Raw genomic sequence first — 26,154 nt, 5'->3', positions numbered from 1 at the left:
ACTGAGCAACTGAGCACACATACACACACATCAACAAAAATAATGTTAAACCTCAATTAACTAGAACTTTTATTCAAAACAGTGTCTTTGGCAACCCATTCCAGTATTCTTGCCTGTAGAATCTCTTGGACAGAGGAGCCTGGTGGGCCACAGTCCATGGGGTCACAAAGACTCAGACACAACTGAGCAGCAAACACTTTTAGAAAAAAAAGACAAGTAACAAAAAATAAAAGGATAATATTTATTTATTTATAATTCCAGGGGATGTCCCATATCAGTAAACTGTTCCATTTCTTGTCCCTTCTATGACTACTTTCAGTTACAATCGTTCAGTGTAACACATCTGAAGCAACTGAAATACTTCAAGCGTCAAAAAACATTAACTTACCTCTGGCATACTGTATTTTTTAAGGCAGAAGTATTTTCTGCAGTCGTACTTTCCAGCAAAACTAAAGAGTGTTTGCTGGTTAATCTTCAGTTTACCAGACCACACATTTCAGAGTTATTCCAGTTAACTGAGGTTTACAGTCTTAAGATCATATTACCAGAGAGGGAAAAATTTCCCTTTTCCTCTAGCCATTTAAAGAGACCTCTGCCACCAACACACCTCCCTATCTTCATGAAAATATCCAGTGAAATACTACTTTAGATGGAAATTTTTTTATCCTAATTACCATTTAGAAAAAATTCTTTTTAAGTTGATACTAAAGAGAATTGTGATTTCTGCACATCTTCCACAACTATTTGATAGAGCTTAATTATACATACATTTTAAATGAGATAATCATTTTCAAGGGAAAGAAAAAGAAAGTTATTTATATAAAAATTTTGCTTTATAAAAGTGTATAAATATCATCCTGCCAATATACTTTCCATTCCCTCCTAAGGCAGCTGCACCTGTGACAGTGAGGTCGTAAATATTAAATCTTATTTCTTGGATAGAACTGTGTAGGTGTTCAGAAAGTATATTTTCCAGCAGGTGTGATTCTGTTGGATATCAAAGCAGTCGTTAGAGATGTTAGTATTTCATTCCATTTCTTCCTTTATGAGATTATCACCAAATGTTGAATTGATGATGTCTGTTTAGCCAGGCACCACCACCATCACCATCATCACTTCAATTTTGGGAATTCTCAACAGCATGCCTCATTCAGAGAGATGGGTATAGTTTATATATACTATAAACTTTAAGTGATAAAGATTACGTGATAAAGAATCCAGTCTTAAAGTACACCTTTAGATCCTCTGTTCATAACAGATTACTGTGAATTTGTACAAATTCAATTTATCGTTTAAAATTGTACTATGTAATATATTACTAGATTATTATGAAATATTTTTCCTATAAATGCACTCAAAATTTTCTGAGGCATTTGTTAAGCCTATTTCTAGCAATATGCCAAATGCTAACAACCAGATATTTAAAAACTCCAAGGATGAAGTCAGCTTTCTTCATTTTCTGAAAATTAACTTGAGTTAGTAGGAATTCTGTGGAAATACTGACCTACTTCATCTTATGTAACCTTCAAAATAGTTCAAACAGAAACAAACAAAAAACACAAACAAGCTACATAAAACAAGAATCTTTCAATTATAAAACTGTTGAAATATCATGAGTCAGCTGATCTAAGAAATTATACAAGATAAAGCTGAAATAGCTGTTTTTTTAAAAACAATTAAACCCATTCTTTTTTCCCTTAAGGTTACAAGAAAATGGAAATCACCCATTAAATCATGCAGAGATTTAAGTCAACATTTATTTACCTAAGAAACCAAAATGTCTCTTATCTTACAGTTATAAATATTCATAACACGCCAACTCTTTTTTTGTGACCAGTTCTTTATGCCGTTGAGACTAGACTGCATGGTACTGCTTAGCCGGGGTGTATGATAATGCTGAATTAGGTACTGTTCAGCTGGATGTTATAAAGCTGAATTATGTATAAAATATTATTTCTGGTATTTGCCCATCTTCTATTGAAGTGCCATTATTATTGCCAGGAGAACTAAAAAAGAAAAAGACAGTCTTGCTAGCAGTAGGTGTTTCGTGCACCACCTTCTTCAGTCCTTTTGTACCATAGTGGGAATCTGGACCCTAAATGAGAGCAAACGGTTCATTAGTCATTTTCATTTAATAAGCACTCAACTGGACATGGCATTTCAATTAGATTAACGATCTACTTTATTTCTTTATAGCTCTTGTATAACAATTTATGCCAAGTCATTTACTGAAAAATGTAGTTTCTGCTACAAGCTAATTAATGACTAAAAATACTGAACGTAGAGCTCGGGTATTAGAGAACAGTGAAATGGTTTTAAAAAAAAAACAAAACTGTTTTATCTTCTATTAAACTTGCAATCTCCTGATCAAACAAAGGGCTACTAGATTCTTGTGGAGAACTAACAGCTCTCCCGAGCAGAGCTGTGCTGAGAGGCACTGCTTTTCTCAAAGCCGTGGTACAATTTAGCTCCCAGCTTCCTGCCTTCCCTGCTTCCGCCAAGGATTTATTGTGAGTGATTCTCAGCTGCTATTGAAACACGTGCTCTGCAACATGCAGGAGGAAACCCCAGGCCCTGCAGCTCACCAGGTAGAACACTCGGGAAGACTCTTACTTTGAGTGTTGCGCATGCCATGTAGCACAAGTTGGGCAGGATCTCTATGGGTTCTTTGAACATGACCCTGAATGTGTTAGCAGTTCCGTCACAACTGAATCCAGTATCATTCTGTCCCAGTGTTTGTTTTTTTTCATATTCTATGATCTGTAATTTTTAAAAGAAAAGTTAAATTTAAGTTACATCAACTGAAATAAAGTTTCCTAGAAAAGAATATGAAGCCCTTAGGAACAGCACAGCAGGCTTCTACTTTCTGTTGTCATTTTTCTCTGCCATCTCTAACCACCAAAGATGGCTTGAAACACGCTGTCAGAAAACGCATTCACCGGCCTTGGCTGTAGAAGAGGAGCTTCTATAAAGGACACATGGCTTGGGAACTGGTGTTAAAGAACGTGTGGATTTTAGAAACCTGAGGGAAATGAGCCTTTACTCTTTGCTAGCCTCTGTCTTTGGAGAAGGCAATGGCACCCTACTCCAGTACTCTTGCCTGGAAAATCCCATGGATGGAGAAGCCTAGTGGGCTGCAGTCCATGGGGTCGCTAAGAGTTGGGCATGACTGAGCGACTTCACTTTCACTTTTCACTTTCATGCATTGGAGAAGGAAATGGCAACCCAATCCAGTGTTCTTGCCTACAGAATCCCAGGGACGGCGGAGCCTGGTGGGCTGCTGTCTATGGGGTCACACAGAGTTGGACACGACTGAAGCAACTTAGCAGCAGCAGCAGCAGCAGAAGCCTCTGTCTTGTTGATGGGAAATTCCTGTAATATCCTATGTGGATATTTAAAATATGATAATTCTGTCTGTCCCATAACCTGTGCCAGGCACTGAGACACCCTCAAGGAGCTTCTAGTCATGAGAAGACAAGTAAACAGGGACAATTCAGAACAGCACCTGCAGTAGGAGAGTTGTGCTTGAGATGAAGTGGAGGAGGACAGGAAACACTGATTTTATCAGGAAGTGGTGAGGCTCCACAGAAGAGTTTTAAAAGCTCAAGCCAGAGGTCCAGGTTATAAGAGAAAAGTCTTCATGTAAAGACAGTATGTGTGGAAGCCAAGGCTCACAAAACCATCTTTTTGCATATTTCAGATAAAGAGAGTAATAGCAACACAGGCTGAACCAGTACATGCAGTGGAAGATTGGGACAGTGGCTACCTTGCGGGGAGAGACCAGAAAAGATCACGCAGGATGTCTGGGGTGCTGTATTGCACTGTTCCTTCATCAGGCCACTGGTTACACAAGCAAGTCCACAGTAAATGGAAAGGAAGTCACACACTTATAACTATGTGTACTTTTCTGTATATACAATTGGCCCCTGTGGACGTGAAGGGCTTACTGTATGACATCATTTTATATAAGGGGCTTCAGTATCTATGGGTTCTTGTAACCATGTGGGGTCCTGGAACCAACCGCTCAAGGATACGGAGGGACCACACTGTATCACAGCTCAGTAAAAAATTTAAAAGAAACAAAAGACATGCTGGCACCCGGGAATAAAGTAGCTGAGACACAAAATTTGGCTGTGGCAATGCAACCTACAGCAAGCCACTCAGTTTTACCTTTTAATTTGGGAAAAAATTTGTTTGCCTTCCTCCTAAGGCTATTGTGAGAATCAAATTATAAAACTAGAGCAACAATGATAGCAACAGACTCTGTTTCAAACACTTTACAGGCATCGTCTCAACTGGTCCTCAGAACATTATAATGGAGGTACTATGCCTATCAATGGCACCCCACTCCAGTACTCTTGCCTGGAATTCCAAATCCCATGGATGGAGGAGCCTGGAGGGCTGCAGTCCATGGGGTCGCTGAGGGTCAGACACGACTGAGCGACTGCACTTTCACTTTTCACTTTCATGCATTGGAGAAGGAAATGGCAACCCACTCCAGTGTTCTTGCCTGGAGAATCCCAGGGACGGGGAAGCCTGGTGGGCTGCCGTCTATGGGGTCGCACAGAGTCGGACATGACTGAAGCGACTTGGCATAGCATAGCATGCCTATCAAAGTAAACAAGGAAACTGAGGCTTACAGGGGTCACACAATCTGCCCACAGTCACACGGTGGAGATAGCAGAGTTGAAATTCAAACCCAGGGAGATCTATCTGGTAATGTATCTAGAGGGTGCATAAGACCAGTCACTCAGTGGAAGAACATAAAGAGAAGTCCTATTTCTATTCATTTTCTATTTTATCAGCTAAGTACACCTATAACCCTGATGCCCTCCCTCAGTTTGTCAAGGGCTCTGGAGTTTCATGTAACATGTGACGGGCACTGAAGGAAGAGAGGGCTCTTCAGCCATAGAGAATGATCGTCAGGCCCTCGCTCTTCCAGGCCTGCAGATTACACAGCCTGCCTAAGTGGGTTTACGGATCCTATTAGATAGGATCTCAACAATATATAGGAGAAGGCAATGGCACCCCACTCCAGTACTCTTGCCTGGAAAATCCCATGGATGGAGGAGCCTGGTGGGCTGCAGTCCATGGGGTTGCTAAGAGTCGGACTCGACCAAGCGACTTCACTTTCACTTTTCACTTTCATGCATTGGAGAAGGAAATGGCAACCCACTCCACTGTTCTTGCCTGGAGACTCCCAGGGATGGGGGAGCCTGGTGGGCTGCCGTCTATGGGGTTGCAGAGTCGGACACGACTGAAGAGACTTAGCAGTTAGCAGCAACAATATATACAGTAAAACCAGGAGTGATCATGAAAATCTTTATACCCCTCAGAGTTCTGTGATTTTTTTATTTTCTAACCTTTAAAATCTCTCAGATAAACAAATTTCAGTGGCTTTTGAACCTATTTGTTAAAAATATTAAAACTGTAACTTTCTGATTTATAAGAGCAACGAATTAATATGAACAATATAAATTTATAGCTGAATTTCACTAGATTTTAGTGGACAGGATTTTAAAATGAGCATGATTTCATTAGCCCAGCCAATAAAGCAATTCTTCCATTTGGAATGAGGTATCTTTGTGAGGGGGCTTCCCTGATAGCTGAGTTGGTAAAGAATCCGCCTGCAATGCAGAAGACCCCAGATTGATTCCTGGGCGGGGAAGATCCGCTGGAGAAGGGATAAGCTACGCACTCCAGTATTCTTGGGCTTCCCCTGTGGCCCAGCTGGTAAAGAATCTGCCTGCAATGCGGGAGACCTGGGTTTGATCCCTGGGTTGGGAAGATCCCCTGGAGAACAGAAAGGCTACCCATTCCAGTATCCTGGCCTGGAGAATTCCATGGACTGTATAGTCCATAGGCTCACAAAGAGTTGGACATGACTGGGCTACTTTGTGAGTGTTTGTGAAGAAGTGAAGTATCTTTTTTGGGTGTCATCAGACAAGGTCTTTGAATTGTCGTGTGGTCCTAAAGACTAATGATGCATTTTGATCACAAAGTTCACTCACGTTTTCACTATTAAAAATAGAATATTAATAACATTTTAGAGGGCAGTATTTTCTGTTTATGGAAGTCTGAAATATTGTTTACTTCCTTTTTTCCTTTGTGTGTTTATTTATGTATAAAATTAGTATAGTACTGCATAGGTGTATGTGTATAGTAGATAAAAGTACAATGTAGATGTGTTTCAAAAGTAATTTTACTAACTAGGGCATGCAATGGAAAGTGTGGAGAACACTGGTGGACTGGGAGGGAAGGAGAGAAGAGCTTCACTTTCTTCAAGGGTAAATGATCATGCCTTATCGGAAAAAACTGAGGTGGAGCAGACCTAAGAATGGGGCAGGGCACAGACAGACCATCAGAGATCGGAGATGTCACCAGGAGTTATAGGGAATTAGGCAGTTTCAAGCTCTAGAATTCAAGTATCAGGAAGAAAGCAGGTGGGGGTTTGCAGATAGCCAGTGCAGCTAGGAAGGGCTAACAGAAGGGCTTCCCGGACAAAGGAGAGCTCCTTATAGTGAATGCTTCTGTTAAGAGCCCCAGGATCCCAATTTTCTGAAACCACACACTTTAGATCAATTGTAAAAAGGAACCCTCTAGGCTTAAAATGCTACTAGTAGGCTTTCTGATGCCTTTGATGAAACTTGGATTTCATCAAAACAGTACCTTACTGCAAAATTACACTTGTTATATATTTCAGATGGTATAGAGTGGGTGAAAAAAGTGTACCTGTATATTCACTTGATAATCCGTGGGACCATGAATAGAGCCATATAAACCAAATCCAACTATAGAGATTCTTCTGTTAACTGTGAACCTAAGGGAATGAGGCCAAATATCAAATAACATACAAAATTCAATAAGCATTCATGTTCTAAAGGCTTATACATTTTTTAAGTGTTACTCAGCACATCTAACTTTGCTCATAATAAAGAAAACTATTAAAAATTAAACATCCTGAGAAATGTCTTCTGCTTACCCAAAACCTCTAGCTAGAGTAACTTAACAGGAACTTAACTAGAATCTGTTGCCTGTACTGTACACCTTTGAGTCAAGCATTTCAGCCTACATGCCCACTTCTTTTGTCATCATTTTAGTCCACATCTGCCTGTACATCTCCTTCCTGAACACAGATGTGTCAACCAGCAGCATCCCAAACTGACAATTCCTCGGCTGGATGACTACTTCAGTTCAGTTCAATTCAGTCGCTCAGTCGTGTCCAACTCTTTGTGACCCCATGTATCGCAGCATGCCAGGCCTCCCTGTCCATCACCAACTCCCGGAGTTCACTCAAACTCACGTCCATCGAGTCGGTGATGCCATCCAGCCATCTCATCCTCTGTCATCCCCTTCTCCTCCTGCCCCCAATCCCTCCCAGCATCAGAGTCTTTTCCAATGAGTCAACTCTTCACATGAGGTGGCCAAAGTATTGGAGTTTCAGCTTTAGCATCAGTCCTTCCAATGAACACCCAGGACTGATCTCCTTTAGAATGGACTGGTTGGATCTCCTTGCAGTCCAAGGGACTCTCAAGAGTCTTCTCCAACACCACAGTTCAAAAGCATCAATTCTTTGGCGCTCAGCTTTCTTCACAGTCCAACTCTCACATCCATACATGACCACTGGAAAAACCATAGCCTTGACTAGACGAACCTTTGTTGGCAAAGTAACGTCTCTGCTTTTGAATATGCTACCTAGGTTGGTCTACTGAGGGCCTATTAGATGGAGGCACTGCGCCTGGCCCTGTGGAAATAATGGTCAACAAGACAGTCTCTGGCCCTACTGCACTTATGTCGAGGACACTGATTATAGATAAGTAAACAAAGAGTTAATCATTAATTATAAACTGTGTTAAGAACTGTGAAGGAAGCAGGCTGCTGTAACAGAATAGGTGGTGGAGGACTTGGGCATAGGACCTGAGTTACACCAGTGGATCAGAATGGGATTCCACACTAGAACAACGAGCAGGTCCAGTCTGGTTACTATAGTTAAGAAACAGACTCACCTTACTCCATTTATAAACGTATGAAAACTAGCATCAAGCACAAATGGCACAAATAACTGTATAATAATAAAGAATCTATAACATAAAGGAGTTATCCTCAACATTTCATGTTTCAAGAATTGAAGTCACAAGTTTAATTTTACTATTACTACTACCACACCATTACCACTTTATGAGCATTTCCTGTGTTAGGCACTGAGCCCAGTTCTTTATATGAAATATTTCCTTTAGTCATAATAGTTCTATATACTAAGTAACAGTATTATTTTTATCATCCTCAGTTTTTATAGTTGAAGAAACTGAGGTTTAGAGAAATCAATCTGCCTGGATTAAAACTGCATACCTGAGCTGGGACACAACCCCAGGGCTGCATGAATCAAAAGGTCATGCTCTTAAACATCATGCTAAAACTCCCAGTATGAGACTCTCCTTAAAATTTAAAAAATTTATAATGTAGTTTTTATTATAGAAAAGCAATATACTATTTTAAAAAGTTAGAAAATGTAGCTAAACAAATAAGAGGAAAAATTTAAAGCATCTCTAAATATACTATCTAGAGATAACTTCATTTTTAATTTGGTGCATTTCCCTTTCAGACTTTTACTTCTATTTTTAAAGAACAGAAAAATAGACTTTTTTCTGTGAATATACATGCGCTATTTAAAAAACCATGCCAGTATATATTTTTATAACTTCATATAAAAAGGCGAAAGATTACCGATTCATTATATTTAATTCCTATATGTTAGATAATCTAGGTTGTTTGCAATATTTGTTGTTATATAACAATGCCACAATGAACAACCTTATAGCTAACTCATATCACAATGCCTTGACTATTTCCTAGAATAAATTCCTGTAAGGAGATTTTCTGGGGGAAAAAAAAGGTATAGTCTTAAGGTATTAGATGAACTTTATCAAACTGCTCTCTGGGCAGATTATAAAACTTCACACCCAAGAAGGAATGAAAATCACTGCTATCTCACTCTCAACTACAAGTATCATCTTTTTACTGTTGAGAAACTGATGACTGACAAATTCTATTTATATTTGATTATGAATGAGTTTGGGCTTCCCTCTTAGCTCAGTCAGCAGAGAATCTGTCTGCAATGCAGGAGCCTTGGGTTTGGTTCCTGGATCAGGAAGATCCCCTGGAGAAGGAAATGGCTAACCACTCTAGTACTCTTGCCTAGAGAATCCCATGGACAGAGGAACCTGGTAGGCCACAGTCCATGGTGTCCCAACAGTTGGACACGACTTAGTGACTAAACCACCACCACCACCATTAATGAGTCAGCACATTTGCTTATATGCATACTGTCTACTGGATTTTCTCTTTTAATGAAAATCCCACCCATGTTCTTTCCCCTATTTCTCGGCTGAGTGTCTTTTTCATGTGGATTTGAAAGCTCATGCTTTGTCAGTAATATCCATTTCAGAAAGTTTCATTTGTCATTTATCTTTCAATTTTATGGTTTTGGATGTAAACATTTGACTTATTTGTAGTCCAGTTATGACCTATGCCAAGTTTAGAAAGGCCTATCTCATCCTTATAATAAACATTCTGTTCCAACACTTTCTCAGTTTCATTTTTTTAATGTTAAAATTTTAATTTATGCAAATGCTGGAAGATGGCATCAGTAAAGACTGAACTTTATTTTCCCAGTGGTTAATTCTTGCCTCACATTCTGAATGTTCATTTACATTAGATTGGTTTCTGAACTCTTTATATATACTACCTTATTATAGCTTTACAATATTTTTCATATTAATACCACTCTCTTAAAAGAAATATTTATTTTTGCAGATTAATTTTGGAATAGTTTTGCCAACCCACCCCTCCCTACCAAAAACATGCGACCTCTATAAGGAACTGCATAACACAGAGGTTAGTTTGGAAAGATACTGTCTGAATTCAGTCAAAGTTCTCCAGTTCTTTAGGTGGTATACCACACTGTACATTTCCTATAGGATTTAATTCTGCTACTTTGTTACTATTGCAGGTGGGTCTGTTTTTACTATTATAAATGAAAATTCAAACATTAAATTTTTTTTTTTTTGGCTGTGCTGTGTGGCTGGCAGGATCTCAGTTTCCCTGACCGAGGACTGAACTTGGGCCTCTGCAGTGAAAGTGCTAAGTTCTAACCACTGGACTGCCAGGAATTCCCTAAAAATTTTTACTGTGACAAAATATATAACAAAATGTACAATCTTAAGTATTTTAAAGTCTCTAGTTCAGTGGTATTAAGCACATTCAGACTGCTGCTAACCACCAGCACCATCCATCCCTGTAATGGAATTTTAATGACATGAGAACATCACTGGCTTTTGTAAATACATTTTGTAACTGACCACTATTCTTTTTTATTGGTTCTAACAGATTTTTACTGATCCTGAAGCTGTCTGGGTTAAATACTTGTTCTCAAAAGGCTTCCTACCCCTACGAGGTATGCTGTTTCCATGAGGACTACGAAGCACCACTAGCAGGCAGCCAGGGGCACCAGGTTTGCTGCAGTGCTTGGGACAGGCTCCCAAAACAAAGAACCCCTATCAGTTCAAGTGTCCGGTCAGAATTCATGCAGATAAAACACCTGTTTTTAACTATGAGCCTTGAACCTAATCAAGACTTATTTATAGAGCAAAGATTTTTACGGCAATTTTAATATTCACTGACTTTTACAAGAGGTGATTACAATTCAAATCAAGGAAGTAGAATTTTGGTCAATTCTCATTGTTTATGGTAGTTATATTTTATAGTTTTCACAAACACAGAATCAGCAAATACTAAACCACTGTACTGCTCTTGGGGGAATATGTATGCACACCCGAGGCTTCCCTGGAGGCTCCTGCCAATGCAGGAAATGAGGGTTCAATCCCTGGTTGAGAACACCCTCTGGAGAAGGAAATGGCAACCCACTCCAGTATTCTTGTCTGGGAAATCCCATGGACAAAGAAGCATGGAGGGCCACGGTCTATGGGGTCACAAAAGAGTCAGACATGACTTCGCGACTAAACAACAACACACACACCCGACTTATGTGGAGTATAATCTTAAATTCTAAGAATGATTCAGATGTTTCCTGGGAATGACTGAGAACGCGCTACTGGTGTTGATTTGGGGGTCACAAATAAATTCTAGTGAGTAGATGAGTTCTCAAATATGGAAAAATAGGATGGACTGTAATGTGCTTTGCTTGAAAACCTTTAAAGAAAACGACAAAATTGGCAGCAGCACTCCACACCCTGTTCTCTGCACCTGCAGCTGTCTCGGCGTGCTGGTGTGCACAGGTACTATGTCTGATTGCTTCTTGTCTTTTGTTGCTGCCCAAGTGCCTACATGTTGAGGTATGCATTTTATTTTACTATCAGTTACATTTATTTTCCTTTACATTACAACTAAGCCATTATACCACTTAAAAAGAAAGAAACACAGGCTTCCCTGGTGGCTCAGTGATAAAGAATCCGCAGGTGACACACGTTCAATCCCTGATCCAGAAAGATTTCACATGTGCAGAGCAACTAAGGCCGTGCACCACAACTACTAAGCCTGTGCTCTGCAACAAGAGAAGCCACTGCAATAAGCCCAGGCACTGCAACTAGAGAATAGCTCCTGCTCAATGCGACTAGAGAAAAAGCTAAAACTAAATAATTATACAAGAAAAAGTTACTCTTAAAAGAGAAAAAGAAACACATTATAAATTTCACTTCAGGTTACTAAAGGGGGGAATACAAAATATTTATTATAAAAGAGGGAGACCTAGATCTGATGGACTGCAGAACTACTAACATAGATGTTATCTGCAAAAAATGAAAAAGACTCTTCCTTTCCAATATTTATTTATATTGAAGTATACTTGATTTACAGCGCTGTGCTAATTACTATGTTTCTTTATCCTTTATGCCTACATCAATCAGTGTTAAAAGAATACTGCTGAAATCAGCAAGGTTACCAGGCACCCCTATCTTGAGGGTTCAATAGTCTATTGTATTAAAATAAGTATTCCTCTAGACCTAGCCTATTAATAGTTATACCTGGATTGAGGGTGAAATTTTATCAAAAGTTTTTGACATCTCTCCAAATACATTGTTTATTTTTCTTTGATCTGCTACCATGGTGAGTTAAAGTAACACTAGTATTGAGCCATTCTTTCAAACTTCAAACAAACTTTCCCTTTTATCGTTTCTTTGCACTCCTTTTCCATTGATGGACTTTATTAGGAATAGTCCTACAAAACTCACTGTTGGATGGATGCTGCTTTAAAAGATGTTCAATGCATCACTCAGTGTCCTCTTTTTAAGAAACCACAGGAGGAACTTAAGTCTCTGTATCTGAAATGGCCACACTTCTCCTGAGCAATATGTGTGCCTTTCATGTTATAAACACTTCAATTTCTGTAACTTTACAGCTTCAGAACCAAACTTAAGATGTCAGAACTTGGATCTTGCATATTTATCTCCACTGGATGTATTTTTCCAACTCTGATTTATCTTTTTTTAAATTGGAGTATAGTTGATGTACACCTATTTCTGATTTACACCTACTTGCTTTTATAGTATTATCCTTGTGAGGTACTGCCAGACTCAATAAGCTATTTTTGGTAGGATGTCTTTTCTATATCAGTGAGCTTGTTAGATTCCTGTATAAGGGTTAGGCTTCCTTCAATAATTAACCAAGAAGTATTTTCTTCTTTGAATGTTCAAGGAAACAATTTGTTCCCTGAAGGTCTGATCAAACTCACCTGTCAAAACCACCTTGTGAAGGGACAGTTCTTTGATAACTTTTAATTTCTTCCATGGTAACTGGTCTAGTCAGGCTTTCTTCTTCAGTCAATTTTGATTATTTATATTTGCCTATAAAATGATCCATTCCATGAAGATGTTCAATTTATTAGCACAGAGTAAACCCAGAATTAAAATAAAAACGTCCTCAGTATATGATTATATTCCATTATTTGTAGATGTAGTTTATTACCTTTGCTAGAGATTTACTTTATTGGTCTTTTTCAGGAACCAGCTTATGGATTTAGCAATTCTACTATTTTTAATTCATTAATTTCTATTTTTATCTATTTCTTTTCTTTTTTCATATGGTTTTTTGCTGTTCATTTTCTAGCTTCATGGGTGAAATGGTTAAATCATTTATTTCTACTCTATTTAGTAAAAGTAGTTAATTATTGCTAATTCTCTCTGTGATGCTTTGGCCTCATCCCCTAAGTTTTCATATATAGTATTCTCACTGTGTGAATTACTACTAAATAGGCCACAAATGCATTTTTATTTCTATTTTAACCCAATAATTATAGGAGTCCTCTCCCCCTTGGGAGTTCTAGTTTTAAACAAACTTGCTGTTAGTTTCTAGTTTTACACCAAAGTGCTATTAACATTCAATAAGTGAAAAATCCAAAAGGTAGGTTTTATGAAAACAGATACATATCCTATTTTCACATTTAGCCTAAGAAACACGGTAGGGCAAATATAAATTCCAAAAGGGTTATATGCATACATCTTTTAAGATTAAAAAATTTTTTCCCATTCAAAATTGTTATAAATGTATACTGAGGTATTTTCCATGTAACACCTATGCAAAGAAAAAACTTACATTAAACTGAGTTAATGTTCAATGTATTAAACTGTAGCCCTAAGACTGTTAAAACAGTGTTTGGTCAATTAAGGTCTAGACTTCAGCTCCCCACCAGTGACAATCCTTACAAAACTCATAGCCCCATTCAATCCTTCCTTACTTTACCTGTTTCCTGAAAGGTTCCCTCGCTCATAATTCAGTAAGGAGACCAGTAAGCCTCCCTTGTTGCTGTATCAAGTTAGACATGTATTAAACAAAGTATAAAATAAAATGTAGTAAATCATCTCCCAGGATATGAACAGAGAGTCAAAGGCTAACCCCTGTTCTGCCCACTCCTGAGACTCCAATGTGGCAGATACCTGATCCGGTCACTCGTGCCACTGTAGCCCCACCGGCTCTCTACTTGCTGGAACCTATTGATGCAGCACTCCTTTCCTCTGAGGCAGCATCTCGGTCGATCAATGTATTCAACACGGGGTTTAGGATTGACAGTGAAATGAAGAAAGAGATTGACCACCTCCCGATCTGACAGAATTCCAGACTGAGCAGGACCTGTAGAAATAAAAGCATAAACCTCAGTAAAACTAACTTCACTACAATTCCTAACTGTGTAATAGTCCACATAATAAGGTGAATTCAAATGGGAAAGATGTAAAGCAAAAATGAGGTAAAAAAATCTTAGCATATGTTCAGTTCAGTTCTGTTGCTCAGTTGTGCCCAACTCTTTGAGACCCCATGGACTGCAGCACGCCAAGCTTCCCTGTCCATCACCAACTCCAGGAACTTACTCAATATGTAATTTTGTAATTACATATTATAATATGTAATTTTAGCATATATTTAAAACTTTTACTAAATTCATCTGAGGTTAACCTAATATATAAGTGTGCAAATCACTGATAAATCAAAGCTTAGGTGAAACCTTGAGCTCAGAGAAAGATCTCTGGACTTTGCTATCCATTCACCCTCTCTGAGGATTCTGTTTATCAGAAAGGAAAAGTGAAGAAATGCTTACAGTGGTAGACAAGACTTATTCTGACCTTTCCATTCCTCACCTGTCTGAGGCTATAATTGAACAATGGAATATATACAGGTGGAAATAGATGGCACAGTGCTCTTTCACTGTGAGATTTTGAAATTAGCAGAGGGCAGGAGTTAAGACTTGAAGAGTTGGGAAAGCAGCATCTCACATGCTATACTTCTCTCACTCACTGCTTCTGAGAAAACTCCAAACTGCTTAAATTTACCCAGGAATAAATGCTATTCCTCATAAAAGATGCCAGGAGATCTCTTCCAAGGCTGGAAAAACAATTTAAATAAGAGATTGCAATACACTAGAAATTTGGTTTCAGTTCAGTTCAGTTCAGTTGCATCCGACTCTTTGTGACCCCATGAACCGCAGCACGCCAGGCCTCCCTGTCCATCACCAATTCTCGGAGTTTACCCAATCTCATGTGCATCGAGTCGGTGATGCGATCCAGCCGTCTCATCTTCTGTCGTCCCCTTCTCCTCCTGCCCTCAATCCCTCCCAGCATCAGGGTCTTTTCCAATGAATTAACTCTTCACATGAGACGGCCAAAGTATTGGAGTTTCAGCTTCAGCATCAGTCCTTCCAATGAACACCCAGGACTGATCTCCTTTAGAATGGACTGGCTGGATCTCCTTGCAGTCCAAGGGATGCTCAAGAGTCTTCTCCAACACCACAGTTCAAAAGCATCAATTCTTCGGCACTCAGCTTTCTTCACAGTCCAACTCTCACATCCATACATGACTGCTGGAAAGACCATAGCTTTGACCAGACAGACCTTTGTTGGCAAAGTAATGTCTCTGCTTTTGAATATGCTATCTAGGTTGGTCATAACTTTCCTTCCAAGGAGTAAGCGTCTTTTAATTTCATGGCTGCAATCACCATCTGCAGTGAAATTTGGTTTAGGAAGCTATAAATCATATTTTAACAGAAAACACCCTAATTTTTAATAAAATATTTTAAAATATCACACACAAAATATGTGTGTGCCCTATGGTTCATTTGGAATCTCTGGATAGAGAATAGTCTGAATAGAGACTGTAAAGAAGAAAAAATACAATTACAAACTTAAAACATGCATTTTAGAGGGGGAAAAAAACAATAGAACTGGAACTGCATAAGATCAGAAGAGAGATGGAGGTGAAAACTCATGTAACTTTCTGAGAATAACAAGAGGTAAGACAAAAGAATTAAAATGTTAAACGTTATTAAAATGGATGATAAAAAGCAGAGTTCAACATATAGTAACTAGCATTCCTAAGAACTAACAAAAATAGGATGATGCAGTAATTCAAGGTACTGGTACATCTCGCTTTATTATGTTTCGCAGATATATTTTTATTTTTTCCCACAAATTAAAGGTTTGTGGCACCAAACAAGTCTATTGCCGTCATTTTTCCAACAGCGTTTGTTCACTTTGTGCCTCTGTGTCACATTTTGGTAATTCTTACAACAGTTCAAACTTTTCCATTGTATTTGTTATGATGATCTGTGATCAGTTACCTTTGATGTTACTACTGTAATAGTTTTGAACCACACCCATAATAAGACTGTGAACTTGATGGATAAATGTGTGTGTTCTGACTGCTCCATTGATCAGCCATTCCCATCTCCTCCTGAGATACAACAATAATGAAATAAGGCCAATTAACAACCCTACAGTGTCCTCCTGTGTTTCAAAAAAAAGCAACAGTCACACATGTCTCCTTTAAATCAAAAGCTAGAAATGATTAAGCTGAATGAGGAAGGCATGTCAAAAGCTAGATCTCTGGCACCAAACATTAGCCAGGCTATGGATGCAAAGGAAAAATTCCTGAAGAAAATTAGGTGCTTCTCCACTGAACACATAAATAATAAGAAAGCGATATAGCCTTAAAGCTGATGTGGAGGAAGTTTGAGTGGTTTGGACAGATCAAACCAGGCACAACAGTCCCTTAAGCCAGAGTCTAATCCAGAGCAAGGCCTAACTCTCCTCAAGTCTGTGAAGGCTGAGAAGAGTGAGGAGGCTGCAGAAGAAACATCTGAAGCCAGCAGAGGTTAGTTCAGGAGGTGTAAGGAAAGAAGTTGCCCCCTGACATAGAAGGGCAAGGTGAAGTAGCTGATATAGAAGATGAAATGACTTATTTAGAAGATCTAATTAAGATAATTAATGAAGGTGACTACACAAAACAACAGATTTTCAATGTAGACAAACAGCCTTCCATCGGAAGAAGATGTCATCTAGGACTTTGACAGCTAGAGAGGAGAAGTCAATGCCTGCCTTCAAAGGACAGGTTGACTCTCTTGCTAGGGATTAATACAGCTGGTGACATTCAGCTGAACTCAAGGCTCATTCACCAATCTGAAAATCCTAGGGTCCTTAAGAATTATGCTAAATCTGGATCAAAGAGTGTAGAGTTTCAAGCCTTATTATTTAAGAAGTACATTTTGTAAAGCTACAGATTCCTCTGATGCATCTGGGCAAAGTAAACTGAAAATCTGGAAAGGAGTCACCATTTTAAATGCCACTAAGAACATTTATGATTCATGGGAAGAGGTCAAAATATCAAAGCCAAACAAAGTTTAGAGGAAGTAAATTGCACCCCTCATGCGTAACATTGAGAGGTTCAAAGACTTCAGTGGAGAAAGTAACCGCAGATGTGGTACAAACAGGAAGACAACTAGAATTAGAAGTGGAGCCTGAAAATGTGACTAAACTGCTACACTTTCATGGTAAAACTTGAACACATAAGGAGCTGCTTCTACAGATGAGAAAAGAGGTTTCTTGAGACGGAATGTCCTCCTGGTGAATATGCTGTGAGGACTGTTGTCACGACAACAAAGGATTTACAGTATTACATAAACGTGGTTGATAAAGCAATGGCAGAGTGTGAGAGGGTTGTCTCCAATTTTGAAAGAAGTTCTACTGTGGGTAAAATGCTATTCAACAGCATTGCCTACCACAGAGAAATCACTTGTGAAAGGAAACAATTTGTAAAAGGAATCAATGTGGCAGATTTCACTGTTGTCTTATTTCAAGAAATTGCCAAGGCCACCTTGATCTTCAGCAACCACCACCCTGATTAGTAAGCATCCACTAACATCAAGGCAAGATCCTCCACCAGCAAAAAAATTATGACTTGCTAAAGGCTCTAGTGTTCTTTAGCAACAGTCTTTTTAAATGTAGTTATGCACTTTGTTTTTTAAGACATAATACTACTGCACACTTAATAGACAACAATATAGTGTAAATATAACTTTTATATGCACTGGGAAACCAAACAATTTGTGTGACTCACTCTACTGTGATATTCCATTTATTGCGGTGGTCTGGAATCTAACCCACACTATCTCCAAGGAATGCCTGTATAATAAAATTTCCTTAGTTGAAAAAAGAAGTCTTCAGATCATGAAAAACACTTTCAGATACATACCACATACCTGTCTAAAGAAAGTAATCAGGAATACACTCGGGATGAGCACTAAAACCAATACAACCTATAGTTAAGTCTAAGAGAGTTGTATTTTTGCAGCATGTTGTGTGGGTGTACAATCTACCTAAAGTAGTCAAAAGGTGGAAGGATGAAACACCATACTAACATTCATATCTGAAATAGAAAGGCCAATAAATACTGTTTTATTATGAAATGGAGAATTAAGAAAATTGAAAGGGAAAAAATTAAATGCAAATTTATTATTTCCTAATCTCTAGAAGGAAAAAAAAGTGTTAAACACACACAGTAGCAAAAAAGAGAATACAAAGGGAATTCTCCCCAAAACATTTTTGAAAAATATAATACAGAATAATATGCACAACAGAAAACAGCATGCACAACAGCAAAAGAAGAAATGTTATTTGACTACACAAAAATATTAAGAAGTCTGTGGGATGGAACAGCCTACGTTTGAGAACAACTATGGGCTTCCCTGGTGGCTCAGATGGTAAAGAATCCGACTGCAATGCAGGAGACCCAGGTTCGATCCCTGGGTCGGGAAGATCCCCTGGAGAGGGGAATGGCTACCCACTCCGGTATTCTTGCCTGGAGAACCATAGATGAAACAGTACATAAAACAGTTATTTCACATTAACAGTGAACAACTGAGACAGTGTTTCAGAAGCAAAGTGTACTGAGATTAAGCCCTATATTTGTCATCACTTTCCCCTTGGAATACTTGCTGATCTGCTTCACAGAGCTTTAAGGTCACACAGAAACGGGCAATCTAGAAACTGTAGTCCTCACTCAACTGAAGAGACAAAAAGCCACCAAGGCAGCCAGACAATGATCTGGAGGAGAATACTTAATAGACAAACAAGATCAACATCTTGTGCATGACTTCTCCTTGAAGTATTGGTCAATTCCTAAGCTATGCACAAGAAAGAGAAAACCATGACACCAAGAAACCAAGCAGAAAGGAGCTGCTAAGAGATAAACAGTTAAAGAGAAATTTCTGTCTTAATGTTGGGAAGAAAAATGCCCAAATATTTGAAAATTAAGCTATGTATTTATAGCCCTTGGATCAAAAAAAAATTACCATGAAAATAATTTGTATTGAATGGCAATGAAAATACAACATATCAAAATTTCTGGGGGAAAAATGGATGTTTAGACAGAAAACTAGACATGAAAAGAATAAAGTTGAAAGCCACTGTTTTGGGTATATCTCAAAAAGTCATAATGACTAAGTAAATAATCCCCAGCAAATTAAAATTACAGGAAATAATAAAGAAAAAAGCAGAAATCAGTGAAATGGAAAACATATATAAAGAAATTAATAAAGCCAGAACTCAGTTCTTGGAAAAAACTAACAAAATGGATAAACTCCTAGGCAAGGCTGATTAAAGGCACAATAAATCACTATCAGAAATGAAATAGGGGACATAATTTAGATTTCACAGAGATAATAAAAGGATATTATGAAATTCACATTAATAAATTAAAGGTCTAGATGAAACTGTTACAAAAAGAGGAAACCTGAAAAGTCTTACTCTACTCAAGAAATTGTATCTCTAATTAAAATACTTCCACAAAGAAAACACTAGATCCAGATAGCTTCACTGATGAGTTGCCCTAAACATTTAAGGAAAAATAGCACCAATTTTATATAAACTCTTGAATACTGAAAAAAGAAATATTCCTTAGTTTTGTATGAGTCCAGCATAAACTTGATAATCAAAAATCTGATAATTTCATTACAAGAAAGGAAAATTATAGACTAATTTCACTCATGAAGCAGTCCTTAAAATATTTTTTAAATTTGGTAAAGAGGATCTAGTAATATATAAAAAGAATAATGCATGACAACCAAGTCTGGTTTATGTAAGGAATCCAAAGGTTTAACTTGGAAAATCAAACAATTCATATTAAGAAAATTAAAGGGGAAAACTGCATCACTATCTCAACAGAGGAGAAACATTTGATAAAATTCACAATAAAACTCTTAGCAGAGTAGTAATAGAAGGAAACTTTCTTAATCCAATAAAAGCTATCTACAAAAAATTTACAGCAAGCATAAATTCCTCTGTTGGGAAATACTGAAAACTTTCTGCCTAAGATGAAATAATACAAGATATCCACTTATCCATACCTCTTAGCACGCTCAAGCTTCTAAGTCATACAGTAAGGCAAGAAAAAGAAATGTCTTAAGGATTAGAAGGAAAGAACAGAATTATCATTGTTTGCAGATCACCTAACTGTACATGTAGACTATGCACAATGAACTACAAATGAATTATTAGAATTTGTGATTTTAGCAAGGTCACTAGATACAAAGTCAATACAGGAAAACCAACTGCACTTCTACTGGCAAACAATTAATTAGGACATGAAAATTAAAAAAACAATCACTGTAATAACATTTAGCAAGCCAAATATGTACAGAATAAACCTACCAAAAAATATGCAAGACGGCTACCAGAAAACTCAAATATTAATACTACTAAGAGAAATGTTTAAAGACTTAAATCAAAGTTTATGGATTAGAAAATAGAGTATCATAAAAATATCAATTATTCCCACACCAATCAATGGATTCTATGCAATTCCAATCAGAAACCCATGACTTTTTTTTGGGGTGGAAACTAAAAAGCTGCTTAAATTGTTTATATGAAAATACTTAAGACCAAGAATAGCCAAGATAATACAGAAGAACAAAGCTAGAGGATTTTCACTATCAGATTTCAAAATTCACTTTAAAACTACAGAAATGAAAACTCCACAGATTGGTTCAAGTATAAATAATACAACAGCAGAGTCAAATAAATATTACAGAAATAGATTCATTCATATATAGTGAGTTGATTTACAAAAGTTAGCACTGCTGTAGCTCAGTTGCTAAAGAATCCGCCTGCAAGGCAGGAGACCCCGGATTGATTCCTGGGTAGGGAATATCCGCTGGAGAAGGGATAGGCTACCCACTCCAGTATTCTTGGGCTTCCCTTGTGGTTCAGCTGATAAAGAATCCACCTGCAATGCAGGAGACCTGGGTTCGATCTCTGGTTTGGGAAGACCCCCTGAAGAAGGGAAAGGCTGCCCAGTCCAGTATTCTGGCCTGGAGAATTAGTCCATGGGGTCACAAAGAGTCCGACACTGAGCAAGTTTCACTCTCACTATCATTGTCGCTGGCTCAGACAGCAAAGCAGCAGCCTGCAATGTGGGAGTCGTAGGTTCAATCCCTGGGTCATGAAGATCCCCTGGAGGAGGAAATGGCAACCCACTCCAGTATTCTTGCCTGGAAAATTCCATGGACAGAGGAACCTGGAGGGCTTAAAGTCCATGGGGTTGCAAAGAGTCACTTTAGCACTGCTGGGCATGGAGGCAAGGGTAGTTTTTAATACATAGTCGCATGGGGAAAAAATGAATCTTGACCCCTAACCTCACACCACACACGTGTGTGGGGGAAAAAACCACAAAAAACAAAAACCCAATTGGATTACAGACTGAAAAGTTAAATGAAAAACAATAAACTTCCTAGACGAAAACTTAAGAGAATATCTTTTATCACCTTGAGGCAGGTAAAATTTCTTAAGGAAGACAAAAAAAGCCTTCACCTTAAACAAAAAGATTGATAAATTAATTCATTAAAATTAAGATCTTCTATTTATAAAAAGACAGCATTAAGATAATGAAAAGACAATTCACAGACTGGGGGATATTAACTGTATATACACACATTATATATGTGTCTAACATATTCTGGATACAAGTCTTCTGTCAGATTATATACACTGAACAAAGCCAGTGGAGGTAATGGAATTCCAGTTGAGCTATTTCAAATCCTGAAAGATGATGCTGTGAAAGTGCTGCACTCAACATGCCAGCAAATTTGGAAAACTGAGCAGTGGCCACAGGACTGGAAAAGGTCAGTTTTCATTCTAATCCCAAAGAAAGGCAATGCCAAAGAATGCTCAAACTACCACACAATTGCACTCATCTCACACGCTGGTAAAGTAATGCTCAAAATTTTCCAAGCCAGGCTTCAGCAATACGTGAACCGTGAACTTCCAGATGTTCAAGCTGGTTTTAGAAAAGGCAGAGGAACCAGAGATCAAATTGCCAACATCCGCTGGATCGTCGAAAAAGCAAGAGAGTTCCAGAAGAACATCTATTTCTGCTTTATTGACTATGCCAAAGCCTTTGACTGTGTGGATCACAAGAAACTGTGGAAAATTCTTTAAGAGATAGGCATACCAGACCACCTGACTTGCCTCTTGAGAAACCTATATGCAGGTCAGGAAGCAACAGTTAGAACTGGACAGGGAACAACAGACTGGTTCTAGATAGGAAAAGGAGTATGTCAAGGCTGTATATTGTCACCCTGCTTATTTAACTTATATGCAGAGTACATCATGAGAAACGCTGGGTTGGAAGAAGCACGAGCTGGAATCAAGACTGCCGGGAGAAATATCAATAACCTCAGATATGCAGATGACACCACCCTTATGGCAGAAATTGAAGGGGAACTCAAAAGCCTGTTGATGAAAGTGAAAGAGGAGAGTGAAAAAGTTGGCTTAAAGCTCAACATTCAGAAAACTAAGATCATGGCATCCGGTCCCATCACTTCATGGCAAATAGATGGGGAAACAGTGTCAGACTTTAATTTTCTGGGCTCCAAAATCACTGCAGATGGTGACTGCAGCCATGAAATTAAAAGACGCTTACTCCTTGAAAGGAAAGTTATCACCAACCTAGATAGCATATTAAAAAGCAGAGATATTACTTTGCCAACAAAGGTCCATCTAGTCAAGGCTATGGTCTTTCCAGTGGTCATGTATGGATGTGAGAATTGGACTGTGAAGAAAGCTGAGTGCCAAAGAACTGATGCTTTTCAACTGTGGTGCTGGAGAAGGCTCTTGAGAGTCCTTGGACTGCAAGGAGATCCAACTAGTCCATCCTAAAGAAGATCAGTCCTTGGTGTTCACTGGAAGGACTGATACTGAGGCTGAAACTCCAATACTTTGGCCACCTCATGGGAAGAGTTGACTCATTGGAAAACACCCTGATGCTGGGAGGGATTGGGGGCAGGAGGACAAGGGGACAACAGAGGATGAGACGGCTGGATGGCATCACCGACTCGATGCACATGAGTTTGGGTGAACTCTGGGAGTTGGTGATAGACAGGGAGGCCTGGCGTGCTGCGATTCATGGGGTCGCAAAGAGTTGGACACGACTGAGTGACTGAACTGAATGGAGAGGATATGAGGCAACTGGAATGAACACTTGACTAAGTTTGGTATTTGGCTGTGAACTGTTACAACTACTTTGGGCCACTGTTTGGTAGGATCTACCAATGCTAACATATGTACACTCTGCAACTTTGCAATTATACTGCTCCCACTCATAGAAATGTTCACATATAGACACCAAGCCACAGGTATAAGAATGTTCTCAATGGTCCCATATAGAAACAACACAAACGTCCAACAGTAAAGTGGATAAATAAATCATGGTTCATCCATACAGACTATGCAGCAATGAAAAAGTGTGTGGTTGTGCCACACACAGCCACGTAGATGAATCTAACAGACATAATGTCAAGAGAAAGAAGCCACACACAAAAGAATACATGCTGAATGCATGGCTTCCTTTATAATAAGTTTAAAAACAGACAAAACTCATTTATAGAAGCCAGAAAGTAGTCACCTTTGGGAGGGAGATGAAAGACTAGGAGAGACATGCATGAAGGAGACTGGAGGGATATGATAATGTACTATAAAGTGGTATGTGTGGTTACATAGGTGTGTTCACAGTATTTATCCACTTTACTAGGTAGATGTTATAAACAATTTACAGAAAGAAAAAAATGATTCCAACCAGCAACAACAACTTGGGAGAATACTGGAACATAATAAGAAAAATTTGAATACCTCAACAGAATAAAAGTCATGAATGTTAAGAAAAAAATGCAAATGGCCAATAAACATAAAGAAGTATAACTGTAAACAATTATGAGATTTTTTTCTTTTAAATCAATCTGGCCATGACTTAGAAGCAGAATATACCCAGTGTTGATATGGGAAATAAGAACTGGTCATAGAACTAAGAAGCATCAACCCTAAGGGTCAGAAAGATCTGTCACTGTAACTCTGGGTAAGGTGCTTAACCCCTCCCAGGTTCCATTCTTAAACCTATAAGATACCGTATAACTTCTATGTATTCATAATATTTTTAAAAGATATATAACCTACAATATATCTTCAAGGGCTATCAGGAGAACTGGAGGACATTACACACACAAATGTATATACATGAATAGCTTCTTTTTCTCTCTCGCAGAGGGAGACTGACTGCCCATTGCAATAGTTTCAAGTAGATTTTGGACAAGTTACAGCCTTACCTGCCGCAAACTCCTCAATGGTCATCAATGGGAAGCGGATCAAGGCCAGTGCTTTCCCCAGAACTTTCTGCTTGTTTCCAAAGGTCATAGGCAATTGTTGTCTTTGACATTCTGCTTCTGCCCATCGTACAACAGCTCCAAAAAGTCGACATTCTCTAATACTTAGAGTGTCTCTTTCTAGAACTGCACAGAGTGTGTCTACAAGTAATTTACAAAAATAAGTCAAATTAGGAATATTTTGCTATTTAACAAAATACTGACAAATATGCTTATATTAAAATTTCAACTCTCAATAAAAAATAGGTTATTTAAAGCTATAGATTCTACATTTAAAAATATTAAAGAATTAAAGGAACTGCAAAGAATTCTTTAAAAAATTACCAGAAAGTTAATATTGAACTTATTATCATATCTATGTATGTAGATACAGTATCTCCTCATATATTTCATGCCATTTACAAGCATACTTAAATATCCAGGATAAGAATAATAAGTCAGAGTAAAAGGCTCCCAATCAGTAATGAACAAATTCATAGAGTCTACAGATTACAGTTAATTCATTCATTCAGCAAATATTTCTGATTAACCACTCACAATGTGTCAGGTACTATTTTAGACACCAAGGATACATCATTAAACAAAAAGGTTTAAAAATTCTTTCCTTCATGGAGCTTACATTCTAATGGGAGAAACATTAAATACACATAAGTAAGTTATAATGTGTCAAATAAGAAATGTAGGAAAAAATAGCAGGGTAAGTGGAATAATCAGAAATGGAGCTTAAAACAGGATGGTTTGGATTGGCCTCATGTGAGCTAAGATCTGAAGGAGGCTTTGGGTCAGGGTTGGTAGGCCAGATAGACATCTCAAGAGAAGCAGCACTCCAGGACCAGCCAGTGTGAAGGGTCTCTTATGAGGGCGTGCCTGGCGTGTCGGAGGAAGAACCAGGAGGCCAGTGTGGTGGGGAGTGAGCAAGAGGGGAAAGTAGGAGGTGAGGAAGCTAGAACACGGGGGAAGCAGGATGCATTCATAAGGCATCCTGCAGATCATTTGGCTTTTGAGTGAAAAAGGAACCTCTCTGGAGGGTATTGGGCTGTGACATTTTATGCTCTACAAGGACCACTCTGGAAGCTGTGATGAGAAGAGATGGTAACAGAGGCAAAAGTGGAAACACTATCAGTAGGGAGCTTCTTGTGGGGTTCCAGGTGAGAGGTGATGGTGGCTTGGACCAGACAGAAGTGGTGAAAAATGATAGGATTCACGGTATATTCTGAAAGGAGACAGGAGACTTCCTAACAGATTGGATAAAGGGGTGACAGGAAGCCTAAGTCCAGGGTAACTTTCAGGTTGATGGTAAGCAATGGCGGGCTGACAGTGGCACCAACTGAGATGAGAGCAACTATGCAGAAGTAGGGTGGGGAGAGGAAGTGGGGAGAAGCTGAAGTTTAATTTTGGACGTACTAAGTCTGAAGTCCTATTTGACATCTGAGTATAAATGTCATGACCGTAACTCAGGCCCTCACTCAGAATCCTTTCCTCTTATCATGGGCAAAATTAAAATAGGCTGAGTTATTTTTAAGCTACAGTAGACCAGAAGCAGTAAGTTCAGAGAAAAGGGCTTTAGAGGGTAACTCATTAACACGAGATGACATGCTGCAATCTAACAGGGACAAGAAGAGAGGAAAACTCTGAAAAGTAGACAGAAGTACTTGAAAAGGACGGTGTGG

The 26,154-nt window shown here is 38.5% G+C and overlaps 1 protein-coding gene across 4 annotated transcripts in view; it reads right to left on the bottom strand.

Annotated features, from left to right (window-relative positions):
• Positions 1-227: 227 nt before the first annotated feature.
• Positions 228-26,154, bottom strand: part of BTBD1 (BTB domain containing 1) — a 51,948-nt gene continuing 26,021 nt past the window's right edge. For 2 of the 4 annotated variants that reach the window (XM_061394544.1, XM_061394543.1), the window contains 5 exons: positions 24,428-24,625; positions 13,947-14,139; positions 6,733-6,820; positions 2,614-2,760; positions 228-2,095 (listed from right to left, as the gene is read on the bottom strand). In XM_061394544.1, coding sequence (XP_061250528.1) covers positions 1,937-2,095; positions 2,614-2,760; positions 6,733-6,820; positions 13,947-14,139; positions 24,428-24,625 — 785 coding nt within the window. In that variant the 3' untranslated portion in view covers positions 228-1,936. Of the gene's footprint in view, positions 2,096-2,585; positions 2,761-6,732; positions 6,821-13,946; positions 14,140-24,427; positions 24,626-26,154 lie in introns of all 4 variants that reach the window. The other 2 variants (XM_061394545.1, XM_061394546.1) reach the window with 1 other exon arrangement.

The sequence above is a fragment of the Bos javanicus genome, chromosome 21 (genome assembly GCF_032452875.1).
Source record: "Bos javanicus breed banteng chromosome 21, ARS-OSU_banteng_1.0, whole genome shotgun sequence".
Taxonomy (NCBI): domain Eukaryota; kingdom Metazoa; phylum Chordata; class Mammalia; order Artiodactyla; family Bovidae; genus Bos; species Bos javanicus.
This window is presented reverse-complemented; position numbering and strand designations above follow the sequence as displayed.